General features: G+C 38.6%; 1 protein-coding gene across 1 annotated transcript in view; it reads right to left on the bottom strand.

Moving 5' to 3' along the window:
• The window catches only part of DSTN (destrin, actin depolymerizing factor), a 33,028-nt gene extending 18,998 nt beyond the window's left edge, over positions 1 to 14,030 (bottom strand). Inside the window, exon 1 of the mRNA XM_044663420.1 lies at positions 13,744 to 14,030. Within this exon, the coding sequence (XP_044519355.1) occupies positions 13,744 to 13,746 (3 nt within the window). The 5' untranslated portion in view covers positions 13,747 to 14,030. The remainder of the gene's footprint in view (positions 1 to 13,743) is intronic.
• Between the last annotated feature and the right edge of the window lie 974 nt (positions 14,031 to 15,004).

The raw sequence follows: 15,004 nt of genomic DNA, 5'->3' as shown, positions 1-15,004 counted from the left end.
AAAAAATTTAATCATGCTTCTAGAAGGAAGTGCCATATTCAAAGTATAATGACCCATGTTTAGTATTGTTCATTTAAACCAGTGATGGTGAACCTTTTAGAGATGGAGTACTGCCCCCCCCCCAAACCCTAGACCATGCAGTGCCCCACACATGCTGGGTATGCCCTGCATCCCACCCCCATACAGGAGAGGAAGTGCTCCCATTGGGCTGCTGGATAGAGGGGTTGGTGAAGTGAGGAATATCCTCAGTGAGTGTAGAGATATAGAAGATCCAACACACTGTGTCAGAGTTCTAACTATGAGCATAATTTAATTTTATGGGGTTATTCTAGGACATTATGAATCTCAATTATTTAAGTATAATAAAAAAGATGCCCTCAATTACCATTTGTAATACATAGAACAACTGTATACCTCTATTGGTGTTACCAATTCTCAAATTATGCTAACGACCATTAACTTAAAACCATATAGAATTTTAAATCTGTAAAATCGTCTAGCCTGGAGTTCTCAAACTGGAATCCACCAATTAAAAAAAATTGATAGCTGTATTTTAATATGATTGGATTCCTTTGTAATCTTGTCTTTTAATGAATTTTAAAATCTCCCACCTTATACTATAATACATTCTAAATGGATAAATGATCTAAATATAAACAGCTATAGGAGTAGAAAAGGAAGATCTAGCTTTTATAACTCACAATTTCCAAGAGGAAAAATTATTAACCAGGCTAGGTATAAAAATAACCATAAAAACTTTCAAAGTTTCAAAATCTAAATTTTACAAAAAGGCTTATGTATAACAACAATGTCAGATTAAAGAAAAGATATAGAGGGGAAATTTTTGCATTAAATGTTTGATAAAAGCCTGATATCCAAAAGCCATATAGAATTGATAGTACTACACAAGATCAACAGTCACGCTCAAATAGACCAATAATCTAAGGACATAAACAGCTTTCAAAAGAAAAAACATAAACCATAACTACTTAAAATGTTCAGAATTGTTAATGAGACATGAAAATTTAAACAACCATGAGATAAAACCTTATACACATGTTACCAAACTTGCTAATTAAAAAAAAGATCATTCCTTATTGTAGAGGCTATGGGAAGACAGCTAATTAATTGTTGGGGGGCTGTAAATTGGTTCAACAGAAACTTATTAAAAAATAATCTGAAATTATGCAAAGTATTACAAGTACTACTACTACTCAGAGATCCCATTACTAAGACTATATTTCAGCTAACTGATGAGCAGCAAGAAAAACCTATAATACAAAAGATTTATAGCAGTATCACTTCTGATTTTAAAAGACTGGAAACAGGGGGCAGCTGGGTAGCTCAGTGGATTGAGAGCCAGGCCTAGAGACAGGAGGTCCTAGGTTCAAATCCGGCCTCAGACACTTCCCAGCTGTGTGACCCTGGGCAAGTCACTTGACCCCCATTGCCTACCCTTACCACTCTTCCACCTATAAGTCAATACACAGAAGTTAAGGGCTTAAAAAAAATAAAATAAAAATAATGAAAATAAAAAATAAAAGACTGGAAACAGAAGCCCCACAACAAGGGGGAAAGTTTAGGTACAGGGAGGGGGAAAGCATTCCCATTTGGGCTGCTGGGTGGGTGTTAAGAAATGTCCCCAGGCAGGGTGGAGAGGGGGAAGGGAACAACTCTGCCTGAGTCTCTCTATCTTTCTAATAAACTCTTGGAGGTTGGGGGGTGGGAGGAGGAGAAGAGACACAGCTCTGTGCCCAGAGAACACTCTGCGTGCCATAGGTTCACCATCACTGGCACATACAATAGCAACACAAAGCCAACAAGGAGAAGCAACATTCTCTTCTTAACATACCTATGGGGCAGGTAGTATATTATATTTGTTTTACAAATGAATTAAGGAAAACTGATTTACAAAAGGTAAGGAAATTAAAAGGTATGGATTAGAATCCTGGTCTGACTCTTTAAGTGGAGTGCTCTTTTGAACTATAAGATTGTTTCACTAATGGTTTTTAACTAACTAGACTAGATAGCCCTGAGATTCCTTCCATATCCGAGTTTATGATCCTTCTATGGCATCTAGCACCATATCTAGGCATTGTAAAAAGTTAAATTTAGACAAAATAAGCATTGTCATAGGTATTCTTACTATTTCTAACTGTAACAAACTGACATTCTCCTTAGTTGCCACATCAAGATGATTTCCCTTAATTAAATATACAAGTAGTATAGAAAGTCCTACATTCAACTACTGGTAGGTAGCAAGAAATAGACAACATAAAAAATAATAACAGCTAGCATTTATATAGTACTTTTAAGTTTTACGAAGTGCTTTACAAATTTTATATCACTTTATTCTCTCAGCCAAGGAAGATAGATGCTAATATTACCCCTCTTACAGAAAAGGAAACAGAGGTAGAAAATGTTGTCTTGCCCACACAGAGGTATCATGTGTTATGCAAATCTGAACTGGGATTATCCTCATTCTAGGTCTAGTTTCTCTGCCACCCAGCAGGGTCCACAATAATGTTCTAGAGATAACTATTAAGAGTCAGATGGATCTCTGTGTCCAATTACTGATTATATATATTCCTGGCAATTTCGCTAGCTACTCTAACACTGGATTAAAACCAATTATACAATACCTCACTTTTCAGTTAACCTAAAATTGCCAAGAACTGAAAAACAAGCAAAAATGGCCTCTGTGTAGCTAATGTAGGCATTAATACATCTCATGCACTAAAATTTTGTGCGTCATAAAAGACCTTCAGTCTTTTCTAAGAACTTACTTCCTTTTATTTTACATTGCTATTATCTGGTTTCCTAGCCTACAAGGGTTTAGAAGAAAGCCAACATAAAAAGCACTGACAGCAGCAAGAAGACATGACTCCTTATCAAAGGAAGAAAAGAGTAAAAATATGAGGAGTCACCATTAGAACACAAAAGGCTTCATCGAATGTGGACCATTCATTTCCTATGTCAAACTGCACTATATATCTAAACAGACTCTGAAGGGATCACTGTGGAAGAACACATTACAATAACTGAGACAAGCGGCAGCAAAGTACCCTGTCTAGGGAAGTCATGAAGAGACTTATGACATACATTGACTGTGCAAGTCTGGGCAGATGATAAACTCTTACTGCCTAGCAACTCTAATACTATATGATGCAGAAAAAATAGTGATTTGTGTTGATAGAAAGGCTTTCCTCACCAGGGAGTTCCCTCCACAAGTGAATGTAGGGTTTAGTCCCTATCCTCATAACTGTTGCTCACAAATGGTGAGTTTATACTGTTTTAAGGAGACAGGGGAAAATGTAAACATGTTAAAAAGATTTCTAAAAAAAATAAAAATTTTAAATGTCTAGCTGCTAAAAAGTATAATCTTGTCCCCCCAAAATGCTAGATATAACGGAGATATTACTGTATATTAATTTCCTTCTAATATGAGATAGTTCTTGCTACATGAACAGCCCACCTCTTTTTAAGGTCAGCTATACCTGGTATCCATCATCACTTCTTCCAGATAATTCTTCCTTAGGAATACTCATACCTCTCATGCACCTTTCATTTCTCTGAGCGATCCACAATGTTAATTCTTTAGGGTTCATTATTTATAGCCATATACTCTAACCAGAAGAAAAATGATAGAGAAGATGGGTCTTAAGTTTCAAGAAGAAACCTTCAAATATCAAAAGTACATATAACTTCTTAAAGGCAACCCAGCAACATTTTCACCTATCCAATTCTGGGCCCATCTCTGTCTAACTAAAATAGAACTACAGAAGTCCCATGCCATGAGTTGTCTATACTAGTGTAAGTCAAAGTCTATATAATAGTATTCTTTTTTTTTTTTACCCTTAACTTCTGTGCATTGGCTCATAGGTGGAAGAGTGGTAAGGGTGGGCAATGGGGGGTCAAGTGACTTACCCAGGGTCACACAGCTGGGAAGTGTCTGAGGCCGGATCCAAACCTAGGACGGACCTCCCATTCTCTAGGCCTGACTCAATCCACTGAGTTACCCAGCTGCCCCCCAAAGTCTATAATAGAAATTCACGTTCCATTCCTGTCTAGTTACACTCCTCCTGCAATTAGGCCCAACTCATGAGTATTTATGATTCTGCAACATGCTGGCATCTAGCACAACTGCCATGTCATCTGCAAAGAGGATCATCTGGACTCAACATAATTCCTTTTTTTGGGGGGGAGGCCTCTTGTACTAAACTTTATATATTACTTTGTTTTATATCTCACTTGACATTAATAATCATGAAACAGTATCAGTCTCTCTGCTATTACATCTTTCAAGAAAGCTTGAAAATTAATGACTAGCCTGGGTGTTTCACACAATGTCAAGAGATCTAAACTAAAGGAAGCTCCCCAGAGTGCTACATGGATCCTTGTGAAGAATTAATGAGAAGTCAAGGAAAAAAAACAAGAGGGCGCACAGGATTGGTTGCAGTCTAGAAGGAATACCAAAATCAATGAGATAAAGATCCATCAAAGCACTGAAGTATGGCAGATGGCACAAATAACTTATTTTTTACCCCTTACTTTCTTGCTTAGTATCAATTCTAAGAGGCATTGAGGAGTTGACTTGCCCAAAGTCACATAGCTAGGAAATATTTGAGGCCAAATCTGAATCTAGGTCCTCCTGATTTCAGGCCTGGCACTATACCTATTGTGCTACTTAGCTCACAAATTGCTTTTTAAATAGACTTATTAACCTCCAAACTGAATATTCTATTTTACAATACAAGGACTAGTGGCTGGAAAAGGAGATGTTACTTGACATTAAACAAAATCTTTATTTCTAATAGCAATTTCAAGCCTGGGCTAATGGTTCCCCTGATAATCTCTTACTGATCCTATTTCCTCTTTGGACACTGTTGCTACAAATCTCTAGCTCCCACAATGATAAAAATATGAGCAATTTCCTCTGCTCCTAATTTCCTATTCCCTTCCTTTCTACTTAGAAATTTTAAAAGATATCTATTACAAAGTACTCGAGGATAAATAAGAATTGCCTATTCAAGCCTGCTAAAAAAGGGGAAGATGTGATGAAGGGGGAAGTGGGGGATGGGGAAAATACTCATCACTTCATCCATTGTTCTCTATCAAGCCTGCATGACCTTCAAATATGCTGGAGACTGATACCCTATTACAAGGGGGAATAATTACCCCAAGTCTGCAAGCAACATAGATCTGGCACTGCCCCAGTAGTAAAGCTCCCTCTTTCATCAACTGCTCTGGACTGATATTGAACCCTATAATTGAAGGTCATAATGGCCTTTCTGAACCCAATGCCATCATGCTGTTCACAGCATAGGTTTTCTTTCCTGTAGCACAGCCTTAGTGGCAAAGATGGAAGAGAGTATGAGACAGCCAAATGCCTATATATTTGTAATAATTTTAAAATCATAGCTATAAGACCCATTGTGGGGGGGGTGTTATTATACAATTCCCTGCAATAAGGAAATAGAACAGTGGCTGAGAGAATGAATATATTCCTGGTGTTCAGTGACCCTTGGATGAATCTATTGGCTCAATGAAAGAAGTTACATAGTTAAGTCGTGGGCATAAGATCCTTCCATATAGTTCTAAGTACAGTATAAAAAACCACTAAGAACAATCGTGTTAAACTAGATTAGATCACTGATGTCAACACAATGAATGTTTTACTGTGTTAGTGCTTGTGAAACAGTAGCATATAGTAGAAATAGCAGTGGAACAAAATCAAAAGGCCTAGATGATCCCTAGATCATCTATTATGTCTACTCAACTATTATGTCTACTTGTGACTTTAGGCAAGCCAAATTTTCTGAACCTTATTTTCCTTAGCTGTGTCAATCGACAAGCAAAAGATTTAGCAACTACATAAATGGAGTGATGACAATGAAGTCTTGAACCTGGGTAACTGGAAAGATGGTAGTGCTACCAATAATATGTAAGTTCTAAAATAGGGAAGATAAAGAAGTCTGTTTTAGACATTTTGAGTTTGAGATGCTTATGTGATAACTACTTCAAAACATTAAAAGGAGATTGGTAATGTTGAACTGAGTAAGATTAGAGATCTATATGTAGATTTTGGAGTTACCTGTTTAAAGATGACATTGAACCCATGAGGTTACCCACCAAGTGAGAGAAACAAAATGGAATAAATATGCTTCAAGTTTCTCTAGGGTCCCTTCCACTTCCAAAATAACTGGATTCTTTTAATTTCTTAAGGGGAAAAAAGAAATCCAAAAGAGTAGAGAACCACTGGTTTAAGGTTTAAGAACCTTGTAATGCAAACAACTTCTCGGGTTCTCCAATGAAATAATAGGAAGGGAAAGATTTAGAACTACTAGCCCCTACTTCCCTGCCCAAGATTTTTTATCAGAAAGCAAATAAGTTTAACTTTCTCCATTTTGAAGTGCTACAAATCCAATATAGCTCGTTGTCTACTTAAAAAAAAAAAAAATTCTTGCCTTCTCCCTTAAAATCAATTTTAAGTATGTGTTCCAAGGCAGAAAAGTGATAAGCTAGGGCAAAAATGAAGTTGTGACTCTCCTAGGTTCACACAGCTAGGAAATTATTATTATTATTATTAAATTAGGAAATCTGAGGGCCACATTTGAACCAAGGATCTCCACCTAGCTGACCCTAAGTTTCTATTTTATGCAAAGCAAAAGATAGTTAATGAGGTAGATTGATTGAGGACTAGGAATTCAGGGAAATCTGGGATCAAGACTGGTTTCCAACACATAGTAGCTTTGTGACCCTGGACAAAAAAATCACAATTTCTCTCAGTGCCTCAAACAATAATTATCTAAGACAATAATTTGTAGCAGCTGCTTATGTATATATCACTTAAGGCAGTTTTGCAAACCACTTTTTGTTCTTTTGTTTTCAGTCCTGTAGTCTTTTGTCTGACTCTTCATGACTCCATTAATGAAGGGTTTTCTAGGCAAAGATACTGAAGCTATTTGCCAGTTTCTTCTCCAGCTCATTTTACAGATGAGGAAACTGAGGTAAACAGGGTTAAATGACTTGCTCAGGGTCACAGAGTAATAAGTTCTGAAGTCAGATTTTAACTCAAGAAGATGAGCCTTCCTGACTCCAGGCCTAGCACTCAATCCACTATGCCCCATGAAATCACTGGTCCAGAAAAAAAGGGGGTTGGGAATGGAGGGGACCATGACATGACACTGTGCCAGGCATAGTCCCTGATATCCAAAGAGCTTAGGAGAGATATAATGTATGGGTGCAAGGAAATTTCAAAAGTTATTTCAAGAAGAGAAAATAAAATGTTAATGATTTGGGGAGTGGGAGAGACAGAAAAAAAAAAATGTTTCCTGTAGGAAGGTAACACCTAAACAATACTCTGAAGTAAACTAGTAATTGTAAGAGGAAAAGTTAAGAAGGGAGACATAAGAAAACCACTTGGCATACCAATCAGATCTAATGTCAAGTATAAGGAACAGCCAAGAAGCCATGGACTATAGTATGAGTATAGTAAAATAATGTTAATGTAGGTAGAAGCCAGATTGTAGAGGGCTTTGAATGCTAGGCTGAGGATTTTGTATTTTATTCCTAGAGGCAAAAATATAAATGGGGGAGAAGGGGGAGAGGTAGTCAGATCTGTTTTTGAAATAGCAATGTGGCAGATGTTTTTAAAAAAGAAAAAAAGAACTCGAGAGAGGTTGAGAGAAATATAGGGAATTCTTATGAATATGTTGAGTTTGAGATGCCCATAGAACTATTAAGTACATGTCACTCATTTAAATATATAATTTCTTGATCACGTGAAAAAACTAATTCAAGGGGCAGGTAGGTAGCTCACTGGATTGAAGCCAAGGCTTAGAAACAGGAGGTTCTGAGTTCAAATCTGATCTTAAGACACTTCCTAGTTGTGACCCTGCACAAGTCACTTAACCCCACCACTACCTAGCCTTTACTTCTCTTCTGCCTTGGAACCAATATGTGATTTTGATTCTAAGATGAAAAGTAAAGATTAAAAAAAAAAAACTTAATCAAGATTGTTTTTTCACTTTGTAGAAACTCAGATATCCCTACCAATGAGTATGAAGACATTTCATTTTATAATTAGAGATGTGGTGAAAACTAAAGTTTACATAGGAATAAATGTCAAATTTTTAGAATACTTAAATGCACACCGTTATGAAGCAATGCTATTAACTACAGTTACTACTACTGTCTTTTTATCTTGCAATTTCCTGATCCCACTTTGTTTATTTGGTTTAGAGCTAAAGCTTCTTTAACTGTGAAATAAGAGGCTAACCTAGCCTTCTATAAATATGATAATGCATGCAATACAGGTTAACCTTCACTTGTGTTCAATACAGGGTCTCACAGAAGTAGAGGTCCAATAAGAGAATGGTCCTGATAAGAAGTGATCTGATGATCAATAGCAACAATCTTTTAGATTTTTAAATAATTTCCTTTAATTATAAGACTAGATAAACAGTTCTGTAAAATGGAAGAAGAAAAGTTGACTAAACAAAGATTCGTTGTAAATGATTCTCATAAAAGTTACTTTAATGCTGAACACGTCTAAGTGTATATAACATTATTTACTGAAATATATTATAAACAATCTAAAAACAAAGGTACTTTCTTAGTCACATATTTAAATTGTATCAACAGTATAAAACTATATACTTTTATAGATTGTGAGCACAGTGCAGACCCAAAATTAATTAAAAAAAAGCAAAACAGTAGACCTGCATTATGTCACAAATTACGGTTTCCTCATTTGTAAGATAATCATATTTACACTATCTACCCTCATAGGATTGTTGTGTAGAAAGATAAATGTGAGCTATTACTATTATTACATAGTTTAATTTTTTAATCTATGATTAAAATTATTCATGTTAGATCACTTGTCACTATTTTTCCTCAGCCCTGAGTGTCTTTAGAAATAATCTAATAAAACCTGGCACAGCTAGGTGGCGCAGTTGATAGAGTGCTGGGCCTGTAGTCAAGAAAACTATGCTGCCAGAGTTCAAATCTGGTCTTGGACACTAATTAGCTGTGTGACCCTGAGCAAGCTACTCAAACTTTTTTTCCTCAGCTTCCTCATCTGTAAAATGAACTGAAGATAATAGCAAACCACTCCAATATCTTTGCCAAGAAAGCTCCAAATGGGATCATGAAGAATCAGATAACAAAAAATGGCAAAAGTGAAACCTGCAAAGACTACCTGTCAGTGGTATTAGAGTGGAATCTTTATCTGGGAAATTAGATTTGATGACTTCTAAGATCATCACTTAAGAATTTATGATTGTACGATATATTCTGTGATGTCTCCTAGAACTTTTGAACTAATTTTTTTGCAAGGGCTGAGCTGACTGGGAAGGGAGAGATACTTATTTCCATCTCCTTTTAGCAAAATCCCTATCACAGACCTTCTATTTTGGCTCCATTGTCCCATGAACTAGTAAACTGTTACCTAGCTGCTAGAGTACAAGTTCAAGCTAAAGTTTGAACTCTCTTTATCAAAGTAATGCCAACAGTCAGAGCAATTAGACAGAAAAGAAAACACTAGGGCCTGAAGCAAAGAAACACTGGTCCCTAGAATCATATTATCAATGTCCTTTTCAGACTGGATCTCCTTTCAGTCCCCTACACATTACCTATATCTAAAGATATGATTAATATCTACACACAATCAAATTTATTACTAGATTTAAAATAAATGATTACATGCTAGTTAACTCAGTTGGTTACAAGCAGTTTTCATAGAGACATGGATGTATATCATCTCCAAACAGAACAATTAGACACTGCATTCTAACTAGCCTCCTAGCTAACTGTCTTGTGAATGCATACACTAAAACTGAGGCCTCGGTAAGACCGCTATATCTTTCTGTGCGTAATTACAAACATCATTAGACTGAATACTGAATAGCTGGACATCTTTTTATCAGGATACTTTAAAAAAATTTGTTGAAAGTAAAATTTGAAAGTATGACATTTCAACCTCAAAATACTTAGAAAGTGTTATTTTGTGGTGGTTTATTATTAAAAATTATAACTGATTTATTTGGTGCTACAAGGTTTTCAAAGTTTTACCTAATTATTTCCTTTGATCCTCACAACATACCAGGTACTATTATTCTGATTTTACAGCTGAAGAAAATGAAGTCTCTGGCAGTGATTTGTCTCTGGCCATACTGCCACTGAGAATCAAAGGCAGGTTCTTTTGACTCCAAGCCCAATTCTTTCCTTTCTACTATCCTGCAGCTCCTTACTCCTACTGGACATGTATTCAAAAGATTTGAGAGCCTGGCAGTGATTTTTAAAGGACAGTTTATTTAGGATCATCAGTCAAAATGAACATTTCAAGTTTCATTTTAAAACATAAAGGTTTAGAGGCAGCTAGATGGCTCAATGGACTGAGTGCCAGGCCTAGAGACTGGAGGTTCTCGGTTCAGATATGACCTCCGACACTTCTTAACTTGTCAAGCCTTAATCTCTCTTCTGACTTTGAACCACTAGACAGCATTGATGGAAGATGAAAGGTAAGAGTTTAAAAAATAAAACCCTAAAGGCTTTTCAAAATCTGCCTTAGTTGAACTAAACACCCAATAAAACTGATAGAACTAGTTATAAAAACAGGGAAGAAGGCAATGGATTCTGCCTAAGAATTTCAAAAATGTGTTTTTTACCCTACAGCAAGATTTCTAAGTTTGTACCTTTACCTCAATGACCTGGAATACAAAGAAGGTACAAATACAAATTAAGAAGAAAAAATCTTGACTAGTGTTCATTCCTGCTCCAAAAATTGCATGAATTTGGAACAGAAAAATGATTAAATAAAACATTAAATAAAACTTACCAAGTTGAAGTAACTTGCCATAAAGTTATCAAGTAACTTTAAATTACCGTATACAAGTTAAGGCATACTAGAAAATAACATTTGACCCAGTACTAAATTACACTACAAAATTCCTAATTGTGGATGTCTGAAATCAATGACTAGTTAAAGAATAGCCTTGAAACTTTATTAATTCATTCCCCATAAGGCAGAGCACCCCAAATAAATGTGCTAACATTGTCAACATATTCAATGAGTTTGAACAGAACCAACAAACTGAGTTATTAAGAATCTCATAAAAGCAAGTTTTAAAACTTTTACAAAAAGAAGTTTGGGGGCCATCTTGGAAATTTGGGCAAACCACTTGCAAGGCTGATGTAAATGGCCTTAAAATTAACTTTTAAAAATCAGATGTATCTTAAACACAGTTCAATGTAGCTATACAGACATAAAAGAAAAAAACACACCCCCTACACATTATTTGAATGTTTAGCAGACAAGATCTGAGGACCTTAGAACAAAACCAAGTCAACTAAGCTTCCTTCTAGGCATTCTGGAGTTAAAATATGCAGTCTCTTTGACATTGTTGGGACAGATTTGAGATGTATTTTCACTATGACGACCTCAAATTTCCTTTTACCTTTCTTTCTTAGATGAAACATCTCACTCCTACATTTCATTTGTGCTAATCTTTATAAACCGAGTTACATAAAGTATAAAACCCATAATCTCTCCATAAGTATATGAAAGTACAGAAATAAAATTTTATGAACAATTTAAGAGGCAGGAAGCTTGATTCTATTTATAATATCAGAATATAGCTTTCCATCTCACTTCAAAGCACCTTAATCTAGTGATGAGTCTTTACCTATAAAAAAATCCAAAGTCTAGACTTTGCTATAAAAGTGGTACACATATATACCACATAAAAATGGGGCTACAAAAGCAAAGGTACTTTATTTGTATATAACTTTTGAGGTTCTAATACTAATATTGAGGGGAAGAAAATCACAAAATTGAATGGTTTACTTTTAACATTTAACTACTATATATGGAATAAAGTGACTGATTAAATGGGTTTTTGGTACAGTTAATCAAAATATCAGTGTCAAAGACTACTTTTGAAAATCAACATGCTTGGAAATGTGAGTTGCTTTTTTTTTTTAAACTTAACTAAACAACACCTATATTGAGAGGTTTCATATGAAGAAAGAACAAAGATTATACTGAAGCAATTAAGGAGACTAAGATTTCCTACCAAAGTCTGGTAAGCCTTAGCCTGCAAATCATTGACCAAAAATGGTAATGGTGTGGTGTAGCCTAAAGCAGAACAATGTTTTTACCTAATCTTCAAGTTCCGCATTCTATTTTTCCTAAAACTAGACTGATAAGTTAGCAGAAAAGATACCAATTTAAGTATAGTTTTCATTCCTAAAATTCTAAGATCTGTGAATGTTTTTAAACTCAAGTGTTATTAGGGCTATCCCTCTGCTTTTATATTAATTGGCACCATACTAGGACCTGACATGGCAAATTTTCACCTAGCAAAAACTATTAGCAATAAAAAATTCGAACCATACAAGTATGAATCAGACAGGGAGGGGTTAAAACAGGCACTGCCAAGCTTGACTAGCACTACAAGACTGCTGCTGGAAGCTGATTTACAGATATGACAAACAAAGAGGCAGCAAAGCTAGTGTTCTTAATCATGCTGCTTAGTGATCATTTCTTCTTGTATGGCTATTCCTTCCCTTTCTAAAAGGTTCTCTCCCCACCACCACCACCCCCACCCCCCCACACACACACAAAGAAAACCCCCAAACCATATATTAAACAAATGATCTTCTAGTCACTGCTTCTCAGGAAACCTGTACAGAAAGACTGGAATGGCGTTTTGACAGCAACCAGGGCTCAAAGAAGCCATAGCTACTATTTTTTTAAACCACACACCCCTGTAGTTGTGTGTGAAGAGATATATATATACACCACACATAAATATATATGCTTAAGAAAATTTAATGTATTTATACACTGATCCCACTATCTATATTGGGAGGCTTTTCATGAAGAGAAGACAAAGATTCTACTGATGCACTTAAAGGGTATATAATATTTCTACCAAAGTCTGGTAAGCCTTCATCTGCATAAATATTATGTATATGCATAGTTTCCTATAACTCGTTAAGTGTATTGTGTGTATATATATACAAACATATATTTACCCAGTTATATGTACACACACATACACACACACACCCCACATCTCACATCTATTCAGGGCCAGGGTACAAGTAAGAACAGGGAGGAGGAAACCCACAGCCGCACTTTCACAACAGCCTGAAGCAATGCAGCAGCCAGAGAGCCCCACCTTAGAGCAAAGGACACGCACGACGGTGGGGGGATGGGAAAGGAAGGGAAGGGAGGGCGAAAGTGTGTGTGGGGGGTTGGAGCAGCTCAATTCGCGGGGACACCCACACCCCCGGGATGCGGAGGTGCAGGAGGGGAACGGGGGTGGGGGGGATGGGAGAAAAATCGATGGGCAGCGGAAGAGAACAAAGCTGCCGCCGGACACCTCGGGGGCCACATTGCAAAGAAGCCCAGGATGACGCGGAAGAGGAAGCAAGCTGGAGGGGGACCTATAGTGGAGTCTAGGGAAGGAGCTGCATTCAAAAGTGGGGGAACGGGGGGTGGCAGCAGCCCTTTTGGTAAAGTCCCCTCCCCCACCATCGGGATCCTCCACCTCCGGGAGCCCAGGAGCTCCGAGTACGCGGGGGATAGAGGAAAAACCCACGGCCAGCCGGGCAAGTCGGGAAGGCAGATCGGCGGCCGGGAGGGGACCCAGGCTGCTCCGGCTCCCTCAGTGCGTCCAGCCCCGCCAGATTCCCAGATGCCTGGGACGCTTCTGCCTCCCACCCACTCACCATCTTTCCAAAGCAGACGATCTAGAGCACGGTCAGGTCCCTGGGCTGGTGGGGGCGGGAAGAGGGAAAGTGGATAGTCTGGGTGCTGCTACGGTCGAGAGTGCGGAGGAACGTCTGTCTCCCCGGAGCCTGAGGAAGGGAACAACGAGAGCGCACAGGAGGAAGGCGACGCAGAAGCGACGGCACAGGAGGCTGTAGGAGAGAGCGGGCGGGCGAGTGAGGGAAAGAGGAAGGGAGCGGCCGAGCGCGAGCCGGGCGGAAACGCTGCACACGTCACGCTCTCTGCTCGCTTCGCGGGCTTGTCGCCGTTGTTAAGGAAGGAGCCAGCTAGGCAACGGCCCACCCCTCCCCGTCCCGCCCTCCGGAAGCCGATTTCGGCCAGACGCGAAGAAGGGGCGGGGTCACCTTAATACTCTCCTCTTCTCTCTCACCTAGAGGGACCTAGAATGGAGGATAGCTACAGGCACCTGCCTGTCAATCAAAGCGAGCCGAGGGGAGTGGAAGGAACGGTCGTCTCGGGCCCCCTAGTGTGGTTGAAGGTGGGGTGGAGAGAAGGAAAGAGGGAGGAGTCACGTGACCCCTGGAGCTCGCTGCGGGGACCTTTTCCTTACAAGGAATTAACTACCTGGTCCAGGTGTGCGCAGGCGGGGAGGGGTGGAGCGAGAGAAGCCTCCCGGGACCTCAGTGACTAAGGAGTAGGGGACCTGAGAAGAGGAGGGGTGCAAAGCAGGAAAAGGAGGAGTAGAGAGAGAAAGAGAGTAAAAAAAAAGGCAGGGAGGGGAAAAAGAGCTAGTGAAGAAGGAGACGGAAGGGCGGGAGAGAGGGGTAGAAGGAGGGAGGGGAGAAGGCGGGGAACCGGGGGAGGAGGGTAGAGATGGAGTGGGGGAGGGCACAAAACCCTCATTTTTACCTACTTTGGTGCGATTACAGCCATTCGCTTCTGATTGGTTCACTAAGGCATATTTGGTGCTCGGGTTATGGGAAACTGCACAATTTTTTCCCCCTTCCTTCCAGAGGCGGCAGCAGCAGGGCACGCTAATGCGTGAGTCACACTAATTTCAGGTTTTCAAAACAAGGAGTGATTTATCTGTGAAACAGACTGAAGAAGGAGTCATGGCTGCTCAGAAGGGCGTGCCTACAAAATAGCTTAAACAAAATTTCCTTTGGATTGTGACTTCTGTTAATTCTGCACTCTGTTTTGAGCCCCCCCACCCCAACCAAAAAAAAATTTTTTTTGAATGACTGGTTGCATCAGAAATGC

This window comes from Gracilinanus agilis, chromosome 2 (genome assembly GCF_016433145.1).
Source record: "Gracilinanus agilis isolate LMUSP501 chromosome 2, AgileGrace, whole genome shotgun sequence".
In the NCBI taxonomy this organism is placed as follows: domain Eukaryota; kingdom Metazoa; phylum Chordata; class Mammalia; order Didelphimorphia; family Didelphidae; genus Gracilinanus; species Gracilinanus agilis.
This window is presented reverse-complemented; position numbering and strand designations above follow the sequence as displayed.